The sequence below is a fragment of the Osmerus eperlanus genome, chromosome 4 (genome assembly GCF_963692335.1).
Source record: "Osmerus eperlanus chromosome 4, fOsmEpe2.1, whole genome shotgun sequence".
NCBI classification, from domain to species: domain Eukaryota; kingdom Metazoa; phylum Chordata; class Actinopteri; order Osmeriformes; family Osmeridae; genus Osmerus; species Osmerus eperlanus.
The window spans coordinates 10,437,700-10,464,848 of record NC_085021.1 but is presented as its reverse complement, the minus strand read 5'-3'; the positions used below and the strand labels follow the sequence as shown (position 1 = coordinate 10,464,848).

General features: G+C 45.7%; 3 protein-coding genes across 6 annotated transcripts; 2 read left to right on the top strand and 1 right to left on the bottom strand.

The window, feature by feature from the left end:
* Positions 1-6,071: 6,071 nt before the first annotated feature.
* On the top strand, positions 6,072-14,908 carry klhl21 (kelch-like family member 21). 2 transcript variants are annotated; one of them, XM_062458856.1, is made up of 5 exons: positions 6,072-6,226; positions 10,036-11,113; positions 12,186-12,591; positions 12,730-12,802; positions 13,444-14,908. In XM_062458856.1, exons 2-5 carry the CDS (start codon positions 10,087-10,089, stop codon positions 13,771-13,773), a joined length of 1,836 nt encoding a protein of 611 aa, XP_062314840.1. In that variant the 5' UTR covers positions 6,072-6,226; positions 10,036-10,086; the 3' UTR covers positions 13,774-14,908. The 2 variants fall into 2 exon arrangements, with proteins under 2 accessions (XP_062314840.1, XP_062314841.1); XM_062458857.1 differs by lacking the exon at positions 6,072-6,226 and adding an exon at positions 9,571-9,711.
* A 130-nt stretch (positions 14,909-15,038) lies between these two features.
* Positions 15,039-19,486, bottom strand: zbtb48 (zinc finger and BTB domain containing 48). The gene is made up of 11 exons (XM_062458855.1): positions 19,281-19,486; positions 18,130-18,922; positions 17,723-17,997; positions 17,525-17,630; positions 17,255-17,347; positions 17,061-17,147; positions 16,722-16,876; positions 16,387-16,523; positions 16,099-16,263; positions 15,906-15,994; positions 15,039-15,785 (listed from the first exon to the last, which is right to left on the bottom strand). The coding sequence occupies exons 2-11, from the start codon at positions 18,865-18,867 to the stop codon at positions 15,471-15,473; spliced, it is 2,160 nt and encodes a 719-aa protein (XP_062314839.1). The 5' UTR covers positions 18,868-18,922; positions 19,281-19,486; the 3' UTR covers positions 15,039-15,470.
* Positions 19,466-24,714, top strand: nol9 (nucleolar protein 9). Of its 3 annotated transcripts, none has more exons than XM_062458854.1 (13): positions 19,466-19,489; positions 20,545-21,125; positions 21,239-21,461; positions 21,603-21,733; positions 21,873-22,014; positions 22,141-22,237; positions 22,456-22,553; positions 22,651-22,812; positions 22,925-23,177; positions 23,318-23,432; positions 23,546-23,720; positions 23,869-24,002; positions 24,158-24,714. In XM_062458854.1, exons 2-13 carry the CDS (start codon positions 20,613-20,615, stop codon positions 24,287-24,289), a joined length of 2,175 nt encoding a protein of 724 aa, XP_062314838.1. In that variant the 5' UTR covers positions 19,466-19,489; positions 20,545-20,612; the 3' UTR covers positions 24,290-24,714. The 3 variants fall into 3 exon arrangements, with proteins under 3 accessions (XP_062314838.1, XP_062314837.1, XP_062314836.1); XM_062458853.1 differs by lacking the exon at positions 19,466-19,489 and adding an exon at positions 19,569-19,703; XM_062458852.1 differs by lacking the exon at positions 19,466-19,489 and adding an exon at positions 19,995-20,263.
* Positions 24,715-27,149: the final 2,435 nt, after the last annotated feature.

The window sequence follows — 27,149 nt, the reverse complement described above, 5'->3', positions numbered from 1 at the left end:
GAGTGTCTCCAGACTCCAGCAGAGAGATGACATCACCAGGGATGCCAGGCCTCCTTGTGAACCAATCTGACTGGGAACCAGTCCTTCGGGTGTGTCTGGTCGCCCCGGGCTACCGCACAGACAGCAGAGTATGTTTGAACAGGTGATTTTAGGGGGAAAAACAGGGCCACATACCCATCACTGCAGGGGAGGACAGGCAGACAATGAAAGACTGAACATGCTTCTTTTTCATTCCTCAGGATGAAATGAGTTCTAGTCACCACGGTAACCGATTCCAAGAGGGATGAGCAGGTTGCAAAATTCCAGAGATCTTAAGGATGGATAGATATTCCAACAGACAAAGTGGTAGTTGTGAGTAACATTAGTCAGGTTGTTTAGCTTTAATAAAGCTGGATCATACTGCATTAAATGATTTTTTTCCTTCACTGCTAAAATTAATTCATTTTGCAGTCCAATTCTCTTTCCCGACAGATTTCATGCAGCCATCTGATTCAACCAATTACTAATACAGATTGAGCCAATTCAAATAGCCCTTGGGGTTTAAGTGAGTGAATCAAATAGATCTGGGATTCACTCAAGCATCGCAGCCAAAGTGTTATAGTGACATTGTGGGGAAAAAAGCTAGCACCACTGCAGGAAACTGAGAGGAAGCAGATCCCTCCATGCAGGGCTTGACAGACACTGCCAGCCTGCCTGTCTATCTCTAGACAGGAGGGAGGTCCAGGGTCCCTGCTGTCGCCCCCTACCTGATGTATTGGCTCTAATCTCGGCTGTTCAGTGCATGAAATCAGTGAGGCAGAATGATGGGATGTTTGCCTCCAAAGCAGGAGCGTGAGATTTGTTTCTGTGTGGATAAACACAGCCTTCACCGTTGTCTGAGAAATTGTGAGCACTTCCATTTCAATTTCCAAGTGTGCTTGGCAAGACGTAATCACAACAACTGCTAGAGGAAAACAAGTCACCTAGTCAACTTGTTTTAATGTTGCCTAGTAAAAAACAATAATATAAGGTCTTACCCTCTTGGGCTCAAATCATTTGAGGTAAAACGTATCTGCTCACGTGTGCCAAAAAATAAATCTAATCCTTGCAAGGACACAGCTCAGGTACAGTGCCATGTCAGAACTCTTTAAACCCCAAAGGTTAAACTGGGAAATTTGTAAACAAACCTAGCCACCGTCAGAGCCCTTGAGGGTAACTGTATTCAGGCAACATACCACACCAGTGCTTACGCAGGACTCTTTGTTCCACATAATGATCAGTTTAGACTGTTTCCAGCCCTCCAAGAACCCACCTCCATCCTAATAACAGAGCTGCCTGTGCCATGTGTCAGGAGGCAGGAGTCTCCATCGTAAGCGCCTTTGCTGAGAGGAAGCAAAGCCGCTCTCAGAAGACAGGCTGTGAGGCACATACGGCTCTGCAGCCCTCCCGGGGTATAATATCTTGTTATTTTCCGCAGACCACGACAAAATGAGCACTTTGGCAGCAGGGCACTGTCATGTTGGCGGCGTTTCCTTGCACACACAGGGACAATAGTCTGCCGTTGGGAAGTGCAATCATATTCAAGTCTCGATCAAAAATGTTGTATTTAGTTGATGTCCCGTTATGAAGGAATGCTCGGGTCGTGGAAATCGTGCCATAGTTATTGTGATATTTGCCCTACCTGCTCTGACTCTTTGACCGATTGACCTTTCATGAAAGCCATGGCTTGGTCAGGCCAGAGGCAAAGCCCCCTGCCGTTCATGTCATCCACCTCCAGGTGAGTCATCAAACGCCTGGAGCTGAGACCATGCACCACTGCACCCTACTGAGTCTGTGAGCACACTGAGCTGACAAGTTCTGACACGCTTGCTTACTTCCTCTATCTCCAACAGTCAGTTTCCCCCCAATCCAAACTCTATGTTTTACTTGACCATCTCATGCAGTTTAACTTTAGAAACAGGCTATGGTTTATTTCTGCACTGATAAATCTTGAAATGAGTATTCAAATTCTGATGTCACCCACCGCTTCTTCATTCTCTCAAACAAGCAAGACAAATACCAATGTATGAACAGTTGCAAACACTGCAACACTGCAAAGATTTCAATAATTAAAAGCAGTTCATACACTTAACAGGGCTTTTTTCTCTTTTGGACCAGTCAAATACTTTATTTCACACAAGGGTATTGTGGCTAACCTCTCCTGCTATCTTGTTCAAATGTGTCTTTGTGCGCTGGCTAACCCTAGGCCATCCAGCACACATGCATACCATGTGTGACAGCATGATTAATTGTGCAGTGTTAGAGAGGCAAAATGAAGCAGGGGATGGATGTCTGTTGGGTTTTCTGCAGTGGGTGGGAATAGTTTCTTTCCCTTCCCTTTGTGAATCAGAAGACAGCTTATGATGAATGTGACTAAGAAACCAGAGAAAACATTTTGCTGATATCTCCGAAAAAACTGGATATCGGCAAAGAGAATATAAAATAAATGAGCTCTAATGTTCTTTTTGGAGCTTGGACGATGTCAGTAATGGCTGCATAAACCTCCAGTCACATTTTATTTAAAAGACGGAGTGGGACATCAGGGAATTTTACTGCCAGTGCAGAGAGAATGAAGAGAGTTTGTGAATTCCATCTGTGTTGATCCTCTTACAGTACATTCCGTCTCTGAAGATGTGACAATGGAGGTAATATCCACAATCATTTGCTGGTCATCATAGGTTTACTGATTACAGTAAGCAGTGTGCACCAGTCCAGCACTGACTTACCATCCAATATTATACAACTCATAAAAGTAATTTTCACAAAGTTTGTTTTTCCTAAAGTAACTAAAAGAGAGCCTGAAAATGTTTGACTAAACTTCCCTTGCTCTTTTATGTGAGTACAGTGGGGACCAACAACACAGTCAGAGGTGAATCACATGAATGCACAAAGTAAATTGGTTTACTTGCTGTTATGATGGAGGTCATCATGAAGTTTACGGAAACTAACTCTCCCTTCAGCATTTTCACCACTCCAACATACTACGTCTGTGAACATACCACTGGATGTATATGGATGCATAAAGTGATGTTTTCTTGCTTGGGTTGAGCACACTGTAGCACTCAGGGCAACCCGCTGGTTGAGTTGATGAAGCTGAAAAGATTGTTGTTACTTCTAGAGAGTAGTTAACTCGGCGTACTCGAAATAGTAACCATATGTCATACAAGGAAATACTAGAAATAATGGGTGGTAATGCTTTAAAACCACAGATAACTAGTCCAGAAAAGTAAAGATTTTCTGCATTGGAAAATAATTACAGTAATTCAAGGTCACACAAAAGCAGTTATCTAAACAAAGAACATATTTTGTGGCATGGTTGACTGCTAGAAGTGTACTCTGGTTGTCTGGAGCAACAACAAGGACACCTGTCCTCAAAGTTGATATCATAAACATGTGTGTACTGTGGACACAATACTGTAAGAAAAGGTCATACTCTAATCTAATCATACACAGTATTGTGATTTCCCAAACGTACAAACCCAAAAGAGTAATTTACTACGTAATATAGATTGAAGTAAGACACCATAGAATTGCAAATGAAATGTTCCCCTATCCATTAGATCATGAGAAGCATTGTTATGGAGAGGACCACTGTCTTGCTCATGAGAGTTGCTCATACGCAAAGCACAGCAGAGCATAGGGTGGTACTTTACGTATAATTTGAAGTATTCTCAGATGAGGAACACACCTTCAGTGGTTCAGTTTTCATGTCACGTTCTCCTTTCTCTCAAGAGGTCTCTGTTGATATTCAAAACCACACTTTTATACTCACTGCAATTATACATTAACTTCTTTTAATCCTTAAACGTCAATAGTGAAAGACGCAATGAGGACCACTGTCTACACCAGCTTTTCTGTCTGCTCGTGTGTGTGTGTGCATGCTCGTGTCTGTGTGCGTGCTTGTGTGTGTGTGTGTGCATGCTCGTGTCTGTGTGCGTGCTTGTGTGTGTGTGTGTGCATGCTCGTGTCTGTGTGCGTGCTTGTGTGTGTGTGTGTGCATGCTCGTGTCTGTGTGCGTGCTTGTGTGTGTGTGTGTGCATGCTCGTGTCTGTGTGCGTGCTTGTGTGTGTGTGTGTGCATGCTCGTGTATGTGTGCGTGCTTGTGTGTGTGTGTGTGTGTGTGCATGCTCGTGTGTGTGCGTGCTTGTGTGTGTGCATGCTCGTGTGTGTGCGTGTGTGTGTGTGTGTGCATGCTTGTGTGTGTGTGTGTGTTTGTATGTGCATGCTCGTGTGTGTGTGCTTATGTGTGAGTATTATTGAATGCTTTAAAATAATCTATAAAAAATTATTCCGCTTTATAACATTGCTCTGATTGTAGAAGAGAAGGTAATTCCATAAAAGACATATATTGTATTTCAGAGATACAAGTAAACTGAGCATGAATTGTACTGGCTTAAGAAAAAAATGCCCAACACATTAGAATGTATTTTCTTCTAACTAAAATAGCTTCAGTGTCTTTCTTGGTATTGATGATCTAAGTCTAGTATATTGATTTCATCCAACATAATGTTCATAAAGCCCCCTGATTTCACTTGTGTCCATTTTAACTTTCCAACAATGATCAGGTGATGAGCAGTACCTCCATCTAGTGGCTGACACTTGTATTACTTTGCTTTACTTCCATAACTTGGCTGTATTAACTCTATCACATTTTATTATTGAAGCAATATGTAAAAACATTTTAAATTATATAATTATAGTACAATACATGTAGAATTTTACTTTTTAAACAAAAAGTCACTACATAAATAATATCATGTATTGTACTAAATCCTTGTGATTTTAGCATATGCAGTCAATAGTGAGCCCGAAGTTATAAAGTAATCAATGTGTCTTTAAGCCTGTCAGCATTTCCCAGGTCTGTGGTGCACAGCCTGAAGGATTTACGAGGCCAGGGAAAGTTCATTCTGAGGCCAGTTTTAATTACACTGCAATGGGGATTTCCATGTTTATTTTAGATTTCAGACCCACATCTCACTCCTGTTTGCTCCTTATCCACCTCATGAATTAGAGCTATTGAAAACATCATTGTTTGTACCACTTAAGTGGTAACTAACACCTAACTTGAATAATTAAAAACATGAATTGACTAACTATCATAAACATTAATTTGACAGGATAACCTTTCTCATTTAGTTGACATTATACCTGTGTACGAATCATGCGAAATTAGAAGAGGCAAATTTTTGGGGTAAAGATTCTTGGCCAAAATTACATTGTAGATGTTCCTTTAAACAGAGATATTGTCAGAATAAATATTTATTTTGTCAGGGCCTTGGGAGACAGCTCAAGTTAATGAGGCCTGGTTGAAGTCCAAGCATTAATTAGATGATGTAGGAGTATGTCCACCCACCCAGAGGACTGGAGGTAGAAGAGGATGATTCAATGACATCATTTACATATATGGCTTCTCCATCTGATGCCCTTTAACCAATCATCCCATAGTTAAAATCACCAGAGCTTTGCTCAAACATTACACTCAGAGACCCAATGGTGGAGGGTGAAGAAGCTGGTTGATGTCATTCTTTGCGGTCTTGCACCAGTTCCCACTGGGCTGAATCTGTCAGTTTGAATTTCTTCTCACACTCCTTTGAATTTTTGACAGAGCCGTGAGGCATGGTTGGAGCTATTTTTGTCAATGTGTCACTGCCAACTGTATTAGGAATCAACACACAATCTGTAAAAGTACTAGTACAATATTTGTGACAGGGCCTTGTACTAAAATATTGTGTTGTGCTATATGGTATCCTTTAATTTGCAATTATTAAACACAATTTTTATTTTTTATTATAAGCAACCTTCAGTAGTATAGCAAAACATTGACTGTCACACACATTGGGATGTGATCAAGTATTTCAATAAATTGTTCAAAATATAATAGAAAAATTGCTACATTATTACTAGTGATAGGCAACTTAGCACTGTATACATGTGTCATCTTACATAAAAGGCTATGTATTGCAAAGCAATTCCACAGTGGGTTGACAAAAACTCCACCCATTCAGTGTACCGTGGTATGGAAAACGTGTTTACCCCCAGTGTCCGCTTGATAGCCAATGAGGAGTCTCGAAATACTGTGCCGTGCAGTGTCATGGCGGACAGACTGGTCATATCAACGTCAAAGTTTCACTTAAAACTGAAAATCTAAAGATCGCTACATTTTGTAACATACCTGCAAACGTTTCTGCTCTCGAACACCATAGATTTGGTAAGTAATTCACTTATCACTTGATTTATCAATTTGTATCCATTTTGTTTCCGAAGGTCGTGTTTTCCCATCGTGTAAACAGCAGAAGCAGACGTTACTGAGTGATTTTATGGACAGCTTAGCATATACATTATTTTTGAAATATTAATATACATTTCTGTAAGAACCCGATAGGCCATTGTGTCACCATAGCGTAGTTCTAGCTGTCTATACTCATTTAACCTGTGAAGTAGTTTCAGTGTTGATAAACAAAATAATCCTAGGTGCTCAGAATTCACATTCAACAAGGCATTTCCCCAGATTTATTTTTTTGCTCATAGTGTAAGAAATTGTTAAGGCATGTTTGGCCTGATCAACGGCTGCATGTTTCAGTAGTAAGGTCTTCTACAAGCACCTAGCCTTTATTGTCGTCACAAAACATGTGTAAGCTACATTTGGCTCGTTTAAAATTAACTTGCACTCAACCCGCCAATGTTTGAATAGAATAGCCTACAATAGTAACAGCCGACACCGGTTTGCTTCTTAAAACGTTATATGTAACCGGCTGTGTGACCGACATTATCTGGTGTCCTAAAACAACTGTGTGACACCAACATACCAGGGGTTTGACCTCCAACTCTGCACACTTGTATCTGGCTCTGCAGTAGCACTGCAGTTTAAGGGCCCTTACTGGCTTTCATCAGATGGAATGTGACCAGGGCTGTCCTGGGCTGCCTTTTTATGGCCACACTAGGCACAGCTTTGTGGGACCAGGGCTCTAACTGGCCTCACCAGTCTATGGGTTATCTGCCCTAGTTTGCTGGTTGGACTGAAGAAAGAACCAGCTCCAGAGCAGCTGTGTTGTCATGGACACATGCCTACCAGGTGCAGCATTGACCTGCTGATGACCAACAGTTTGAAAAAATGTTGATTCAGTTTTAGCTAGGCAGAATTAGTTTCACTCAGTCCAGACAATCAGCTATTTGTAAGTAACGGATAGCGCTGAGTTAGTAAATAAATGTTGTCCTTGGATGGAAGACATGTAAGTTTTATAGTTTTCAGTAGGACTTTGTTGGTGGAGATCAGTAGAAAAGCATGCATCACAGATTCATTTTAGGGATAATACATTGAACTGCAGTGTGCCAGTGTAAGGCTTTAAATCAGCATGTGATAATGTTGACTATGGCAGTAACCAGATCTTACCAGCAAGTGGCAACATAAGTTGTTTTGATATTTAGCAAACCCCAGTATTGAGTAAGAGAGCTCACAACAGCTGCATCTGTTTTAGATTTACCCTCATTTACATAAGAAACATTCCCCACACTGGATTATTGGGCTTTTAAAACCACGAGTTCTGATGTAATGAATCTTGTTTCTGAAGGTTATACATTGCATGGAGATAATCATCTCAAAGGAAATTCTACAGAGTAATTACAGTTTTTTTTTCTTTTAATTTATAGTCTTCCCTTTGTGCTAATTAGTTATTTTTTGCAAAGTGCCGATTCGATGAATTTAAATTTGGTGTCTTACAAGAAGTTTACTAGTCCAATCCCCACCAAGAATGCACTTACAGAGTAACAGATAAGGCTCTGAACATGGCTGACCTGTGTTAGCCTTTGCACCATCATGTTAATTAGTCCGATTTGCCTCTGTAAAGCTCCTGGTATTTTGTAGTGTCAACAAGTGCACCGAAGAGGACTGGAGACCTAGTAACCCAGCCATTACCAGTCTAGCAAACTCATTAGCCATAAATACACAGTGACTGGTAGACCCTGAGCCTGCATTAAGACAAGTGAGTCACCATGTTGCCCTGGTCAGAGGGGCAAGTGGGGGTTTCTCCTCGGAGGTCACTGGCATTACTATAGAGCATGAGGGAAGTTCCTGCCCAGACAGGCTCCTACTGTTACGTGGTGAGGGCAGCGTGTGTTCCCGCTCGCTAGCACAGCCCACGCCCCTCGTGTGGGCAGGTTGTAGTCACATGGGGTCTGTCACACTAGTCTCTTGTGTTCCTTCACATACCAGGCAGTTTGTCCACCCACCTTGCCGTATTCACTCTCTCTTTCCATCAATCGCTCCCTCTCTCTCCCTTTCTCCCTTTCTCTCTCTCCCTCTCTCTCCCTCTGCATCTCTCCTCCCCTCTCTTGCTCTGAGAGTATCAAGTTTTCAGCTATTCTTGGGCCCAGTTGGTAAACAAACTGCCCGGAGGTTGCTCAATATTCCTGTATTTTTGGGAATTGGGCTATTTACATTCTCTGTTACAGTCAGTTAACTACCAAGATGTGTTATTTGAGAAACTTAATTTACACCTGCGGGCAAGAAAGGCTAAAATATATTTTACATAATGCACAATGCATAATTCCCTGCATAACCAGAATTCAGTGGTTGCCTTGTGTATAGTGTATAGTAATATCATAAGAGTTTGGTTAGACTCACACAGACCTTACTGACTCAGAGCCCCATTGAACCACATCCCTTGGCAAGGAAAGGCAATCATCCCTTCTAACCTGACAAAAAATCCCTTTCCCAGACATTTGGCGGATGTGTGCCTAAAGCAGGGTTAGGGTTCTTAGGGAGAAGGGTAACCTTTGGGGGCCCAGCCTGCCCTTGGAGAGAGTTGATCCCCCCTCAAGCTGGACCAGCGGCCGCATTGTTGAACTATGGTGAGGAATGTCAGCTGGGCTACTCAGCATGGTGTTTTTGTTGTATCTTCTGTCATGGATGACAAGAAGATGGATTTACTGTCCATCCAAGAGTGTAAAAAGACAGCAGTGTATTTTTAAAACGGTATGATAATCTCTAAATCTAACCTCAAATCCCCCCAAATTGTATTGACAGTCAGTCAAAGCTGTTTTATTCCTCCGGCAGGTGACTGTGTCTGGAAACTTTGTTTGGTGTTTATCCCAAAACAAGTAGGCTACGTCAAAGTTTTGCTGAATAAAATATAGTTCATGTTATGCTTGTTTGAAGGTGTCTTAAAATGTGCTGTGATCCGACTTGCAAATATTATGACTCCCTAAAATCAGGTTTGTAACATTCACTCCTTGATAATTGCTGTTTTCTGTGCGGTAATAAGAGCAGGTTGTTACTTTGGTGTTTTCTAATAACCTGATTGGTGGTTCTGCTGACAGGAAGCCCAGTGTTTGGGTCTGGGTGGGGCGTTGAGGGGGCCCAGGTCTGGGCTGGCTCATGTCTCAGGTCTTACTCATGGGGGGCTGACGGCCTGTGGGAGGAGCACGAGGGGGAGGGGGCAGCGTTAATGCAGTCCCTGCTGTGATAGTACACCCAGTGTTGGGTGTACTCCCTCATCCCCCCCTAACACCCCCCCCCAGTGGAAATGGACACTGCTGGTGTATTTATAGAACCGGAGCACAGGCAGGCTCTCTTTCTTAAACACGTACGTGGAGCTGCTCCTACTCTCAAGAGCTCCGCCGTTGCACTTTCTAGAACAAAGCAAACCGTTGCTTGCTGACACTTCCCTAGTTGATACGACTGGAAGAACTCCTAAGGTAGGAAGGGCCAGAGCACAAGGCGCTTTTTGGAGATTTTGTTGTTTGAAAGAAAATAAGACAGGACAAGCTGTCTATGTGGTGTGTATGTGGTCAGTTATTGCTTGAAGGGGTTTCGAGGTATTTCATTTTTGAAACGGCAGTGATTGTTATCTTGTCCGTAGCAGCTATTCTCAATGCTAATGCCGTATGATTATGGGTTATGTTTACCTTTCACAGATATACCGTGAAAGTTGTTTTTGGTCAAATATTTTAGTTGGGCATATTGACTCCATCATCATTATTATTATTATTATTGGCTAATTATCGTTTGTCCATTTCCAGATCCCCCAGTACTCTGATCCCTGAGAGAGAGATCTCCCCAGAGGAGGAGTGATGGAGAAGCCTGCCCTCCAGACGCAGCCGTCCACGCTGCCTTTCTTCGACTCGGCCCACGCCTTCAACCTGCTGCGGGGCATCCACGAGCTCCGCGCCGAGCGCAAGTTCTTCGACGTCACGCTGTGTGCCGAGGGCCGGGAGTTCCACTGCCACCGCACCGTGCTGGCGGCGGCCAGCACCTACTTCCGGGCCATGTTCGCCGGCACGCTGAGGGAGAGCGCCATGGACCGGGTGATCCTACACGAGGTGTCGGCCGAACTGCTGGGCCTGCTGGTGGACTTCTGTTACACGGGCCGGGTCACGGTCACCCAGGACAACGTGGACCTGCTGCTGAAGACGGCCGACCTGTTCCAGTTCCCCTCGGTCAAGGAGGCGTGCTGCGCCTTCCTGGAGCAGAGGCTGGACGTGTCCAACTGCCTGGAGATCCAGGACTTTGCCGAGGCCTACGCCTGCCGCGACCTGGCGGCGAGCGCCCGCCGTTACGTCCTGAAGAACATCGTGGACCTGGCCAAAGGGCGGGACTTTGAGCGCCTGCCGTGGAAGCGGCTGCTGGAGTTCATTTCGGACGACGGGCTGTGCGTGGACAAGGAGGAGACGGCCTATCAGATTGCGGTGCGCTGGGTGAAGGCCGACCCCAAGCGCCGGCTGCACTACTGGCCTGAGCTGCTGCAGCAGGTCCGGCTGCCCTTCGTCCGCAGGTTCTACCTGCTTGCTCACGTGGAGAGCGACCCGCTCGTCTACCTGTCCCCCCCCTGCCTGCGCATGGTCAGCGAGGCCCGCAGCTTCCAGTCCTGCGAGTACGACCGCCACGACCGGCCCTGCCAGCGCATGCGGCCGCGGCCCTCCACGGGCCTGGCGGAGATCCTGGTGGTGGTGGGGGGTTGTGACCAGGACTGCGACGAGCTGGTCACCGTGGACTGTTACAACCCTCAGACCGGACAGTGGCGCTACCTGGCTGAGTTCCCAGATCACCTGGGAGGAGGCTACAGCATAGCGGCGCTAGGCAACGACATGTATGTCACAGGTAGGTCGGATCCGAGCCAAAGACACACACCACTTGGAACACACTTCTGGTTGAGTACAAACATAGAGAGCATCCAAACTCTAGGATTGAGGGTCATTTATACTTCTATAAATCTGCATTCGCCATTAGCAGTCCCATCTGGTGTTCCACTTCAGGCCTAACAGACAGAAGTTACGGGGTGTATACTGGTTGCTGTGTGTCTCAGTTTCAGTGTACAACTCAGCCAATAGCTCTTATGAAACGGCAGGCTGTGTGATTATAAATAAACCGCAGTCAGCCTCTCTGGCTTCATGTATGAGAGGGAGTGAGGTGAGGGAGGGAGGGAGGGCAGGATGTGCTGTGACAGGACTAGCTGAGAGAAAAGCTAGGGTGGGGTAGGGTGGGGTGGGGTAGGGTGGGGTGGGGTAGGGTGGCCCGCCCCAGACAGGCCCTACATCCTCCTCATCTTCATCCTCAGCGCTCTGTAAAAAGACAAGCGCTGCCATTTAGGAAACATCCCAGACCTTCACATGTTGCCTGCATTTCTGGCAGGCCAGTGATGAGTGCCATAAATCTTGAGCGGTGCACACAGGCCGACCTTGGCCGAGCTGAACAACAAAGCTCCATCCGACACATGACGGCATCAGTCATATGAAGGCCACCTTCCTGCCCGCAGGATGATTTAGCACGTTACCTTTGGTACAGTGTCCTTGTGAGGACATTTCTAAAACCTCAACCAACGTGTACATACCGCACGCACGCAGAAGATAAACACGCGTGCCGTCTGAAGACCTCACGCCATGTCTGGAAACTGAGAGGCTGGATTGACACTGCATGCCCGCTGTGTTTGTACAGCACGTACTTAACTGTGATATCTGAACCCTCTGTTTGCATGACCGGGGAGTAGTCGTCTGACCCCACAGGTATGAAGGTTAAAGAGAAAGGAATGAGCCACCCCAGAACAGCCAGGGGAACAATGTGGCAACACATGCCACAGACCTAGCTATGAGTTACACATGGGACACGATTAGAATTCTAAAGTAAGAGATGAGCTTTTCTCTACATTGACGCCTTCCCTCGGTTTGCGGGTCAGGTGGTTCGGACGGCTCGCGCCTCTACGACGGCGTGTGGCGCTACAACTCGAGCGTGAACGAGTGGACGGAGGTGTCCCCCATGCTGAAGCCGCGGGAGTACCACAGCTCGTGTGTCCTGAAGGGCCAGCTGTACGTGGTGGCGTCCGACAGCACGGAGCGCTACGACCATGCCCTGGACTGCTGGGAGGCCCTGGCGCCCATGCTGCACCCCATGGACAACTGTTCCACCACTACCTGCAGGGGGCGCCTGTACGCCATCGGCTCCATGACCGGGGAGGAAACCATGGCCATCCAGGGCTACGACGCTGACACCAACCGCTGGTCCCTGGTCAGCTGTGGCCAGCTGCCCCCCTGGTCTTTTGCCCCTAAAACCGTGACCCTGAACGGCCTCATCTACTTTGTCCGGTAAGGGGGTGGTGGTGGTGGTGGTGGCGGGGGGGGGGGGGTTAAAAGGGAAAGAGTGATGTGTCCGTGTGTCAGCCTCTGATAGGTCGTGCTGGAGCAGAAGAGTGACTCGTTGTTTTGTTTCTTTGTGGCGTTCAGAGATGACTCGGCAGAAGTGGATGTTTACAACCCTCAGAAGAACGAATGGGACAAGATCAGTCCCATGACCCAGGTATGTGACAGCAGGTTCTATGTCAGCTCTCACCCGCATTTGTTTTGTATATGGTTCAGTGTTTCCCACAGATTGGAAAGCAATTTGTGGTGGGGTGGGGGTGGGGGGGGTCGCCGGGGGGGGGGGGGGGGGGGGAATCCACCTTCACAAAATCCACACGCCCAACCCAAAATCCACACATTTAACACCATATACAAAATTCATACCCCATTCAAATTTCTTTACCTCTACAAAATCCACACGCCGTACCAAAAATCTACACAATTAACACCCTATAAGAGAGCGAGACATGGTCCTCATCCTCAACATGTGCCTTTTTCAATCGCGGAAAATAATTCTCAATACTCATCTGGATTGAAGCAGCAAACATTCAGTGCAAGATTAAAAAAAAAACGTGTGAGTGACAGAGACGGAGGGAGAGCAGGGAAGGGAAATGCAGCTGAACGAATACTGCGTGTTTTAAATAGCGGTAAAAGAAAAGAAGAACGAAACGCAATATGTGGCGGCTGGTGTTGATTCTGTGGCGCACCGCCACGAATTAGTGTGGGAATGTGTGGGAAACACGGCGGTTGTTTCCGTTTGCAGGTTGTGGCTAGTTTCTACATTGCAGATGTGTCAGTGAGCTTGTCCCCTCTCCCCAGGTCCATGTGGGGGGGAGCGTCGCTGCCCTGGGGGGCCGCCTGTTTGTGTCTGGTGGCTACGACAACACGTTCGAGCTGTCGGACGTGGTGGAGGCGTTCGACCCCACGACGCGCACCTGGACCCCGGCGGGCCGCCTGCCCCAGCCCACCTTCTGGCACGGCAGCGTCAGCATCTTCCGCCAGTTCATGCCCTCGGTGCCCAGCGCCTTCGACCCCATCGACGTGCCGGAGGCCGACGCCATCCACCTCCACAGGCACCATCGCCATCAGGCGCTACTAAATCACAACAACAATCTCAACCAGCAGCAAGATGTCAACGCAGCCCACTGAGGGACAGAGGCACCACCTTGGTTTCGAACCCTCACACCTATTCCACATACCAACAAGTAAGCAGAGCCTTGTGAGGAAAACGACACCCTTGGACTTGAAGCAGAGAGGTCTGAACAGCAGCGCCCAGCAAAGAAGCGTCCGACAGGCCGTTCCTACTTCAGAGGGGGAAATCCCGAACGATCCCCGCCCGCAGTCCAATCGGATTGGTTCTTGGTTTGTGTCTCGCTTTGTTTACTTGTACTCCAAATATGGGGAATGGATGTTTACTGGGTGTCGAGTGCGGTAGGTTTACTGTGAATACGCACACCGTGTCAGGATACTGAAGCTAGGCGGTGGGAGGAGCACAGTGACATTGTGAAGGGTCAGGATCTATTTTGTGTGAGTTCCACGTAGTTGACTCTGCCTGACAGGCTGTCATTGATCATGATGATTCATCTCAATGACTGGGTATGTTACAGTCTATGTTGTAGACTGGCTGGGTAACTCATTACCGGGTTAGCCCTACATACCCATTTACGGACTTCTGCATGGCAGTATAGTGGTTTTGGATAGATTGTATACTATGTAATCAACTGGGTTTGGTCTTGCAACCTACTTGTCAGCTGTAGAGTGAGAAACAACTAAATCAATAGCTTAGTCCCCCTTACATTCCAAAAGCAAATACAAAACTTATGTTTGTCGAGCACTAACCAAATAGACAACTTGGGTTGACATTGAGGATTATCATCCATTTTGCAGATACAATGAGAGAACATTGATTGATGAATCTACTAACAGAAGATCTGGGAGGCTGTTCACTATCTCCCAGTATGTGCTGTTCATGGAGACCTGGCAGCAGTAGGGTTAGCATTACTAACTTAGTAAACACCTATCTAGTTTGCATGAAGTACTGGTTACCTTTGGTTAAGGTAATGTTTCCTATATCTGGAGATTTTGCATTTATTTATGAAAGTGAATTTATGTTATGTTGTGTAAATTAGATAATGTTACTGTTTGGCCGTTGCATCACAGCACAGGTACATATTGCTGTAATGAAAACTGGAATTACTAACATTCTCAATTTCCTCTTGTGTAACATTGCATTGAAATTATAATGGTACTTTCAAGTATGGCGTGTAATTTTTTTTTCTTTGTTTTCATACAAGTTGTTTGTGTTACTGAATCCATGTGTAAATATATCTGCCTTAAGAAAGGGTGTGTGTATGATGATGATGATGATGATGATATTCTTAAAGTGGGATCCCAAATAAAACTGCAGGCAGGAGAAATTTTCTGTCTATTTAATCAGTCTGTCATTGGTTTGATGCAGGGGAACATATTTACAGAAGGCTCCATTCCCATTCTCCACAGCCTATCCAGCTAATCTGTATAACATGATGTACTGCACAAGATGATGATGCATTTCATAAAAAATAAAAAAAGATAACTGTAAAAAAGAGCTACAGTGAACCAGGAACAGTCTGGTCAGAAGCAACATTGTCCGTTGAACAGGAGAATATCTTGCTTGGTTAAATGAGACTACTGACTGGCCACTGGCTGGAGTCGTTAGGGAAAGCAAGCAGTCATCCAATGAGGAGTCAATTCTCTGTGTGCAATTTTAGCACACAGGGCTTATTTTGTTTGTGTGTGTGTCTGTCTGTGCAGCCTAGCTCTGAGGTGGCTCCTTGCAGCTCAGTCACCACCACTGCCAGCCTCTTCTACTCCAGGACAGCAGGCACTATGAAGCCCTGTGCCACCTCCCCCAGGGTCACGCTCTGGCTGGACACCACTTCCTCCAGCTCCAGGGCGCTGGGCTGGATCATCACCTGGACGTCGTCACAGGACTCTGGGAGAGAGGCAGAGCCAGCCCCTGCTGCTGCGTCCTCCAGGCTGGTCTCCTCGGTGGGTTGGGAGGAGTCGGCCTCACTCTGGCCTCCCTCCACCTCCTCGATGATCAGGTTCCTCAGCCTCCTCTGGCGGGGGTTGTAGTTGTCCACGCGTATGTGGATCTGGGAGTGGCGCCGCAAGTGAGCCTGTTAAACATGTGAATGAACAGGTCGACTCACAAAGAGGTCACTTGTGTGTGTTTGGGGAACGTCGAGTCAGTGAGGTTGTTTCATCAGAAGTAGTACACATTTCCTTCCCTGGCCTACCTGTCTGGTGAACTTGTAGCCACAGTCTTTACACTCAAACTTCCTCATGCCTTTATGACGACGCACGTGGACCCGGAGTTGCTCGATAGCTGGGTAAAGGGCCAACGCCACAAAAGAGGAACTAAGTCACGGGCCGTTTTTCAGATGGGAACATCTCAGGACACAGTTCTTCAAGTGGCAGGGCCCCACTCACCTTTAAATGTCTTGTTGCATATGTTGCAGCAGTGCGGCCGACCCTCCTGGTGTTTGCTGGCAATGTGGCGAAGGAGTGGGCCCTTCTCTGTGAAGCGCTGTTCACAGAACTCACAGCTGTAGGGTCGCTCCCCAGTGTGGGTACGGTTGTGCTTGTCTAGACTGGCTGGAAACACACACACACACACAAAGTGTTATGTAATGTTGGATGGATACATTTATATTTGTGTGTTTGAGTGGCATGGCCTCCTGTAGAGGACTGTTGGAGGACTGCAGCAAGAGAAGGTACCCTGGGTCCTGAAGGTCTTGCCACAGAGATGACACTGATAGGGCTTCTCTCCTGTGTGGACCCGGACGTGCATGTTCAGGTTGGCCTTCTGAGTGAACGCATGGCCGCAAAACCCACAAACAAACGGCCGCTCGTTCCTGTGAGGTGAGCAACATGGAGTGGATGCATTACACAGAACTTAAGAATAACTTTATTTGTACACCAGTCATTTCGTTTAAAAAGGGATTTACATTCTGTAAAACAAGCACAATCACAATATAATAAACAAATATGGAGACTTTTTTACAAAAAGCTTTTCAAATAGGGTAATGTACAACACTACACTGTTACCATACCTGTGGATGGCTTTGATGTGCATCTGGAGGCCATTTCTGCTGGAGGCTCGGTGGCCACACTCCTCACACACAAACGGCTTCTCACCCCGGTGCTTGGACGCCTCGTGCACGCGCAGCTCAGTCCGGGACAGGAAGCATTTGGGGCACACGGAGCACTGGATAAAAAAAACAAGCAGTTGTACATTAAGTGATGAAGAAGTACCCAAAATAAAATGACAGAAACCATATTTATATTTAACAATAAAGAAATAATTATGGTTTGAATTCTATGAATGACAATGAAAAAGAAAAGTATTTACAGTTTTAAGTTAAGGTTATGACCTTAATTTCAACACTTACAGCGTGTGGTTTAGGAAAGCCATGGACCTTGATTAAGTGAATTGTCAAGTCTCTCTTGTGCATGAACTGCTCTGTGCATGTTGTACACTGAAACAGGTCATTATGAATTCAATCAAAATCAAACAACTTGGAATATACATTTGTAGTATTTTCTTAGCATGTTCACTACATTGTGTGCTGATTTTGGAGTGCACCTTATTGGGCATGTCTCCTGTATGAGAGACTGTATGCAAACGCAGTTCCTGTCTCCTCTTAAATGTCAAAGGGCACAGCAGACAACGGTGTTCCTATGGAAATATTAAATATGTTTTAAATAATGACACAAAATGAACATCTATGTCAACATGTATCCAATATAGTTGCTATTGATAAGAAATGAGTTTGTTTCCCAGTCCAGATCCAGAATCTATTTGATGTCAATATTTACTTTTTATGAATTTAGCACTTAATATATTTTCTCTCACCATCATTTTTGCACAATTTCTGCTCTCATGCTCCAGAAGATTCTCCTTCCTGAAGTATCTCTGTCCACACTTAATGCAAGCAAACGGCTTTTCACCTGTGTGACGCCTGTAAAAAAAAATACACACCCCTCAAGCTCACGATATGTGACTGAGAGACACAATGCGATTGACAGGCTTAGGGCTGTCTGCAAAGCATACCTGTTGTGGACTTTGAGGTAGTATTTACTACGAAATGTCTTTTTACAGGTGGGACACTGGACAGACCCCGTTTTGGAACGGTCTTCCTCTCCATTCTCTTTTTTATCAGCAATGGCCTTGCCCTTGCGTCGAGTAGTGGCTGTGGGACTGGCTGGAGGCATGTACTCTTCATCTGAGTCTTCATAAAACAGATCAGTACCTCCACGATCATTATCATCACCATCGTCGTTATCAAAGCCATCTTTATCCTTCACCACATCCTCCTGTACAGGCACCTGAAAGAACATATCCAAAATCCACCTCAGTGTAATTTTATTGCAAACTATACTCCAAACAACCAATAAATATCAGTTGTCTCAAACCTCCATACTTTGAAGGTATTTTTCTGGGTGGGCCAATTGCTTTACCTCTTTTTCAGTAGCAGGCTGAGGAAGACGTTGGTTGTTCTTTTCCACAACGCCATCCCTCTTCTCATCCGTAGGTGGTGGGCCCGCCCTGCTGGCTTTCCCCTGGGGAGTGATCTCCAAGGCAGGGCCCTCACCCAGAAGTCTTCTGGGGCCCTTGACTTTCCGCCCAGAGCGAGTAATGGTGGTGATTGTGGTTGTGTCTGAATCGGCGCTGCCTTGCGTGACATATACTGGTATCTCTTCAGTTTTGGAATCGATACAGATCTCCAGTGTGGATTTTCTAGGCCTCCCCCTTTTACGGATAGTTGTTGGAGTCCCCATAGAAGACTTAATGTGGCCCTCTGCTGCACTTTGAGGTCCCACTAGAACACCTGTGGCCTCCGCTGCAAACTGCTGACAAAGAGCAACTACATCTGGAGCACTGAGGCTGACTGCAGCCTGTTGCACCTTCTCCATGTTCACAGAGTTGAGATCTAGCTCCCCGGTGTAGAAGAAGTCTAGGACCAGTTCAAGACCATCAGTAGAGCACTCCAGGGGTAGACTGACCTCCATGCATGGGGTGGAGGTTGACTGAAACTCCTGGAACAGTTGGCTAAAACAGGCGAGGATGTTGCGGTGGACAGGCTGTGCCTCCCCAGGGCCTACACGCAGCATTGCATCACAGAACTGGCCTAACTTCCTCTGCTGATTTAGAGATGACAGCACCCTCTGGGCATGGGCGACCCCCTGGGCCAGCATCTCACTCTTGAATGTCTGCCAATCCTAGGTAAGGGCTACTTCAAAATGTGAGACGCTGAATTAGGAAAATAATGTCATTGAGCTGTTAATAATCATTTCGTAAAGATTGTAAAACTGCATATCTTTATCATATTATCGGTAGTGTCCATAGTCAACCACACACGTTCAACCGCTTTTATAATGGGCTTGATAGCAAGGTTGCTTTCAATTCAACATATTTTAAATAGGCTACTTGGGTGAACATTTTGTTAAAAGTATCAACTGAGTTGATATAGGGAACACTGTGTTGAAACACTAATTGTTATAACCCCATTAGCGATCTACGCTTCTACGTTTACCACATAATACATATTTTAAAGACGCTCCCTGAGCGTTATGCGTAGAACAGCACATGCCAGCGAAAGAAGACTCACCTTTATCAGGACGCTGGAAATTCACTACTTCTCGTTACTTGGGATTGCAAAATGCCATACAATCTTTTTTACATAGACTAGATTAAGAAAAAGGACATGAGCCATGTTGCTTTATTTTCAACTAGGCCACGGGCACTGCCATAAAGGAAAAGGATGTGACGTTTACGTCCAATCCACGCAGTAACTGCTGGTATGGCGGGTAGAAGCAAGTGTGTGTGGGCACTTTTAACATTACACAATTGATCATCTGTCATATTTTCAATACCAGATACAATTTAACATTGAAGAAAACTGTGTTCTGTTGCTGAGACTTATTTGCTAGAAATTATACGATTCGCCGTCGACTCCAGGCTAGGCCATTGCAACAACCACTCTTTAGTCTTCACAAAAGTTGCCTAATGATTCACTATTGCATCAGATGAGGTCGGTGCAAGCTAGAAAATGATGATTAAACTAGACACGATTATTCACTACGATGCCCCAAATCCATTCCAATGTAAGCTACTTTGAGTGCAGGGGGCGCTGTACTGAAAGAGCTTGAAGTATTTCTGACGTCCATGAACTCCGTTGTAACTGTGCATCGTGTCGTCCATTTAATTATGTTTTATTGAAAAAGATGTTTGCTTTACTTGTAAATTATTAAATAACTATGTACTTATGTACACATCAATAACATCAGAAAGAAACCTATATTTGATTAACTAATAACTGCTAGGTTATATCAATTCGAGAAAACTGGCCAGCCATACAGTAAACCATGTGACGAAAACGGTTGGCCAAATAAATCTAGCTAGCTATCGCATTTAGACATGCCGTCTGGTGGTGGCTCAGTCAATCGTACACATGGTGAAAGCAGCAGTTAGCAAACAAGCCACAAAAGTATTCAATGTGTATATTATATTGGGCATCAATCCAAAAAAACAATACTTTACAGCGATACTGTACAAGTAACGGAATTCCAACTTTTGTTTTCTAATCGGGGGGTAAGTTCTTGGTACCTGGGCGGTAGTTGCTAGCTAGCTAGCTAGTTTCAAGCTAACGGATTCAGCTGCTTACACACATTGACATCAGCTTTATGAACCCCAGAAGTGGTTATATATTGAATTATACAATCCAACTAGCAACGTAAATAACGTATTGATGGTAATCTATTATTTAATCTGTGAACCAGCTAACTAGCTACTAAGCACTACAATGTCGAGCTAGATAGCCGGGAAAGTGAACGCAGCTAAACGTCTGAAATGCTCTCATTATCGTTCTACAGGGTTCCCCCCGTTCTCTCTTCACCAACGTTAGTTAGCTCACAGTAGCTACCTGAACATCTGTGGTATCATGAAGGTAAACAAATCAGCATCCGGACCCCAGCAGAGGTCCAGAAACCCTGCAAAGCAGCAGTGTAACAACAAGTGGTTCAAACGCAGCAGAGTCATCACCCCAGACTCTCCCAGCACCAGCCCAGGTGCTGCCATGGCCAAACTAGAACAACAGATATCTGCTAAAGCATCAATAGCTGCCAACAAGAAGACCGGCCTTAAGCGTTTGAAGAAGAAAGCAAAGGCTGTCTGCTCTAAACAGGTCAAAAACCACGCTGGTGAGAGAACTCATTTTCATCCTCTAACAAAGGGAAGGACAGGATTGAAACCAGATAGTGACTCAGAGGACTCTCAGGACTGGAGTTCCTTTGCACAGTCTGTTCTTCAGAATGGCGTTGAGGCTGCTAATGGTCAAGAGGCTGCAGGATCCGCCAGAGTTGCATCTGGCGAGCTGAATGAGGAGACATTTCACTATTGTGCAGAGCGCGACCATGCCCACAACCGCACAGTGTTGGTCATGCAGCCAGGCCAGGTAGGTCCTTCCTATACACGCTTTCTTCTATGCTATGTCAAACTGCTTCCTATTTTGGATCATGCATTTTCCAGCTGTGTTTTTAAATGTAGCCTTTATCTGTCTTTTTCCAGACCTTGTGTTTCCGGGGCAAGTGTCTCCTGACCTGCCTGTATGGTCGGGTTGAGGTGCTAGGATTCACTATTGAGGAGGGTCAGCAGTCGTACCCCTTGTTCTCTCCATCCTCACATTGCCCACTCACTATCACAGCCTTGGGCGACTGCTCCAACCCCAACAAGAACACAAAGGAGGGCCGTCTAGAGGCAAAAGCCACAGTCCGCAAGTACCTGTCATTAGGTATGACCACAGAAAAAGAGACACCTCGGACATAGTATCATTGATTCTTTCAAGATCTCCTGTGTAGAAATAAGTGAAATGCAGTGCTAACTCACATTTCCTCTTGACACTTTTTCCTTTGCCAACTTTGAATGGATCCAGAGCCCCGGAAGAGGCTGTTAAGCGAGGTGGACTCTGGCTCCTGTGTGATCCTGCTCGAGCCCCTGGACACCCCTCTCACCCGCTTCCTGCAGAGTCTGCCTGAGCTCAGCGAGCTGTTTGAACTCAGTGCGGTTAGTTGACAAATGTGCTCAATCATTGATAGTGCACTGGCTCCCTCTTCTGTCTGGGGCAAAGCCTCTACCGGGGGCTGACTACAGATATGCAGATTCTTAAGCTGGTGTGTCTTCATTTTGTTGTTTGGTTTTGCAGAAGGACCTCCAGGATATGTCGGCCATGCTGGATACGCCTCTTAATGGCACAGGCGTGGTTCCACTTCGCAGCACTACAGAGAGTCTGGTGATGTCGCGGAGCTACAGGGATTCTCTCAAAACACTGATCACTGCCTGTTCAGGTAAACACCATCTAAATGCTAGTCTGATACCATTTAGGGCTAGGTCAAGAGTTTTGTGTGTTAGTAAACCTTCATGGAGCCTGAGATGTTTGACCCTGATGAACTGACTGACTTTTACCTCCGCAGAGGAGCTAGACGGCTGTCCAGTTATTCTTGTTTGCGGTCCTCAGAACACTGGGAAGTCCACCTTCAACCGCCACCTTATCAACACTTTACTGAACCAGTGAGTGCCACCTACTGAGTGACTGCAGAGGTTTTCTCAGAAACATATTTCATCTACCCCATTATACCTTCTGGAATAAGAGGGGTTTAACCCTGTTGAATATGATGGAGAGAAAAAAATCCTTGGCCACAGAACCCACTTCATTATTACCCACTGTGGTTCAGACTGTACTGAAGCTGGCTGTAAATGTGTTCGCTAATACGCGTGTGTATTTGCAGCACTGCAAGTGTGGAATACCTGGAGTGTGACCTGGGCCAGACAGAGCTGACCCCACCAGGCTGCCTCTCTCTGTCCACCATCAGAGAGCCACTTCTGGGTATGATGTCCCAGTCTTCCTTATAACCAGTATTTCTGATCTGTGCATGGCTGGTTGTAATGTCCACTCTGACTGTTGTTGACGGTTGGGTTTACAGGTCCTCCCTTTACACATCAGTGCATCCCAGATCATATGATCTTCTATGGACAGTCCAACTGTCAGACTGACCTGGACCGCTATCTGGAGTCCATCAAGTCGCTGTGGCGCTTGTACACCAGAGACTCACCCATAATCATCAACACTATGGGCTGGGTCAAGGGTCAGTTTCACACTGCCATGGAAGAGTCAGTCCCTGTAAAATCTTGTTGTCGAGTGGCTGTGTGAATTCACCTCGGTTATTCCCGCTGAAGGTCACCTGTGCTTGTGTTTAGGTTTTGGGCTCCAGCTGCTGGTGGATATGATCCGTTTTTTCTCCGTGTCTCACGTGGTGCAGCTGGGCTATGGGTCGAACACTCAGTGCCCTGCCCTGACGCCTGACGTCCTGCGCTCACTGCATGGCTGGCAAACACACCCCCCTGCCCAGTCGGCTCTAGGAGAGGACCCTGGGAGCAGCTGTGCCCTTCGCAGCTACACCCACCTTCCCGTCCTGTCGACATACGAAGGAGCTGGAAAAGCTGGCAAATCGTAAGTGTCCAACCAGCGTCCGACCTATTAACCTACGCTGTCATGGACATTTGGCACTTTGCAGAGAATGAACCTCAACCGCTTTGGATAAAAGCTTCCCCCGGTTTTACTCTGTCGTGTGGCGCTGTCCTATCCTACAGGAGATACCAGCGCAGTAACGAGCTCAGAGAACTGTGCCTGCTGGGATACCTGAGCAAGCTGCAGTCCCCAGGCCCTGGCCCTGTCCTACCCATACACTGCCTCACCCCCTTCCAGGTAACACCCCCCTAGAATGCACTCGTTCCCAAACCGTATACCCTTCCTGTGCGGTAGGCCTGTGTTTCCTCAACAACTCCGTCAGCTCATTCCAGTGCGTCCTGTCTTGGCAGGTGCCACACTCTGCCGTGGCTCTCGGTGTGACCCATTGTGAGGTGGCGCCCAAACACATCCTCTACGCTGCCAACGCCAGTCTGGTGGGCCTGTGCTGCCTGGGGGAGAGGGTAGCAGGCAAGGGGGGTCCAGTCCTCCTCTCCCAAACCCCCGTCTGCCCCTGTGTTGGCCTTGGTACGAGTTCTGCTTTCAAACCCTCACTGTTAAATAAATATTCCCTTTCTGGATTGTTCAAATATTCGATCGGATGCGTACCACCGCTGAATCCTGAGCTGAATGAAAGAAGAGAATTGGAGCCTCTAACATTCTCTCTGCCCCCCAGGTGTCCTTCGGGGGGTCGACATGGCGCGGGGTCTGTACTTCATCATCACCCCTGTGGCCCCCTCTGTCCTGCGGCAGGTCAACTGCCTGCTGTTGGGAGGGGTCTCCCTCCCCCACGCGCTCTTCAAAGATCAAGTAAGGAGAACACAAGCCCTCTCATACCCTTGTATAGCTCACTTTATACTATATTTAAATATGACTTTTATTAAACTTATTTTATTTATTTGTATATTTGCTCCCTCTTAATCTTTTTATCAATGCATTGTTTGTTTATTTTGGCACTGTTGCAGCCTGGCATCGAGGGAGAGGCCCCCTATCTGACAACAGACTACAGCTTTGAGCTCGCCGGAGCTGGGAAACTTCATGTGTACAAGGGACTCACAAGGCCTGGCCACACACAGTTTCCCAGCAATGCAAAGTGATTTTTTCTGAGAAGAGTTGACCTCTGATTTTTTTTTTACCTGTCTTGTTTACTGACTTCCAACACCACAGCAACAGTTGCTGTTGAATGTACAGAACAAAGGGCGCAATTCAGGATCAGATGTCGGAATTACTGACTTCAGACAAGCAGCCCAGACCAGACTTTCGTCAAGCTGGCTCTAATAGGCCAGATCACTCATGTAACTGCATTGGGATCATGAAGATGTTCCTTGTTTTCAATGCCCTGAAAACATATTTTTTATGGCGATATTCAATACATACAGTTACAAGTTATTTTATATCTTATGGACAATTCCAACATATACAGTCATATCTCTGTGTTTGATGTCAATTGGAGAGACATTCCAAAGCAAACAACGATTGTATACACTGTCAGAAATTAAAGATTCGTTGTTGACAAGGTGAAGTTTTCTTGTCAATGTGAGTTTCTTTGCTTTGGTTAATCTGACCATTCAGATGTGTTTAGGAAGTCGAGCCGAATAATTTATTAATACGTAAAATAGCTTCCACACACTTTTTGAAATGTTATGAAAAACCCTTGTGACCAGCATCAAGCAGTTTTACTCCATCCTTGGAGCTCTTGGTTGGTAAATGTAGCTCTACTTGTAGGAATTTGTGTATTTGTTTGTAAATGTATAATTGTAATGTTAAAATATTGTCCCTTTAAACCAATTTACCACGGTAATATCTATTAACCAGTGGACTGTTGGTACTTGATGCATTGTAAGGAGCCACTGGATAGCATACCAAATTATCAGATTAGCCATGTTAGAGCTCACAACAGGGGGGAGTCAGGTGGCTGAGCGGTTAGGGAATCGGGCTAGTAATCTGAAGGTTGCCAGTTCGATTCCTGGCTGTGCCAAATGACGTTGTGGCAAGGCACTTCACCCTACTTGCCTCAGGGAATGTCCCTGTACTTACTGTAAGTCGCTCTGGATAAGAGTGTCTGCTAAAATGACTAAATGTAAAAATGTAAACAACAGAAAAGGACTGTGCCAACTCCTGGAATCCTACCCAACTAATGGTTTAGACTTCATTCCCATCTGCCTTCCTTCTTCACCTTATGAACATTATTCTTCCATTTAGGAAATGGACTGCAGATATTTTATCTAAAAATCCTGATCATGAGTAAACATATTGTGTTATAAGGGACACTGTGAGCTGATCGTATTTGGACCAATTTTAGGGAGTGAAATAAAGTTCTCATCAATATTTCCCGATGTCAACTGCACTCCTGTTTGACCTTTCTAGTTCCCTAGGGGGCAGTGTTATGTAAATCTTATATATTGGATGCATCAACACTATGAAAAAACAGTAAAAGCATAGACTACAGGCCAAAATATGAAGCTGGCAATGTGCTTATTTGACAAATTATAGATGGATGATACAATGTTTCCTTGCATTGCCTAAAAATGCAAACCATGAGCTCATCCTTTGAGAACTCATCCTCAAATATGGTAAATTCCATGGTTATTTACTTTTTTCACTTCAAGAATTTACAAGCACTTGTAGTGCCGTGAACATGCATTCACCCTGTTGAGACTTGCTAATTTGTTAAGTGGGCTACTCAACACCCCCTATCTGCCCTCTTGCTTTGTTTTGTTCACCATTTCCCGCCCCTTTGTTGAGGGTGGGGGCAGACAAACAAGCCCAGCAGCATTGAGCAGCTTCATTGTTTCATCCTTCTCAGGGCAGACGTTGTCCCCAGCTCCTGCAACCCAAAGACAGATCCCCCTGGCTGGAGGTCCCATCCAGACAGTCCAAATACAGCTGAACACCCCTTAATAAACACACAGGGTTTGTTTGATGAGTTCTGTTACATCTGTAGACTAAACCAGAGGATAGTTTGTCACAGTGAATATAAATGGGACTTGGTGTTAATGTGTAAATGAGGGTTTGCAACCGCATTAGGGCATTTTTTTTCTATGTCAATGGTCAATTCATCACCTAGTGAACCTTACCTCTGCCTTCAATTAGCCCACCATCTACAGCAGTAAAATAATCAACAATAACTAAGTAATTCACAGTAATAAACATTCAGGGTTATAGTATTTGATTGAGCCAAATGACATGCATAACAATGTCTCATTCAGTAAACAGTCTGAAAGCGTTGACAAAGTGGCCCTCTTCTTCAAATAATGCATACCACTGAAGTACCAGACAAATGAGTGACTCTTAAATAAGGGGAAAGTGGGATTGGTCACTGAAGCCCTTGAAGTTTTGATTTGGGACTCAGACAAAATGGAGGGATAAAAGGTTCCTTTAAGACATTTTTATTTTCCACATATGGTGCACCTGGCAGACGCAGCTCTAAGGTTGGCTGTGACTACAAGGCATACAAGTATGGATACCACCTGCCTGAGACCAAAACAAGATGATTCTTGGCTTTCTCTACTGTGCCTTGGACAAATTATGAGGGAGGTTGTCTCCTTTTTTACCAGCACCATTCTCTCTGAATCCTATGGGACACTTGTATATCGGTTTAAATACAAAGAGCCAACCCCACAAGAAGTGAATGTTAGTTTGTGAAAGCATGCATAATAAACACAGGGACAATAGAACGCGAGCACGTCATCATTATCAGACAATAGAGTCCAATCTAAGCTCCAAACTGAGACGATGCATAGAAGTGACCCATAAGTGAACACTGATCCAAAGCTCCTCTACCAATGAGAGGAACATGTGAATTGTCAATCCCCAACCAGTAATGAAATTCGCTTTCTGAGGACCAGACTGAATAAAAAAACAGAATTCATCTAAATCAGAGGAGCACATACTGATGCTCCTTGGCGCCCCTAGCTGCAGAGCAGTGACAACTTTCAAATGAAAAAGCATTTGCAG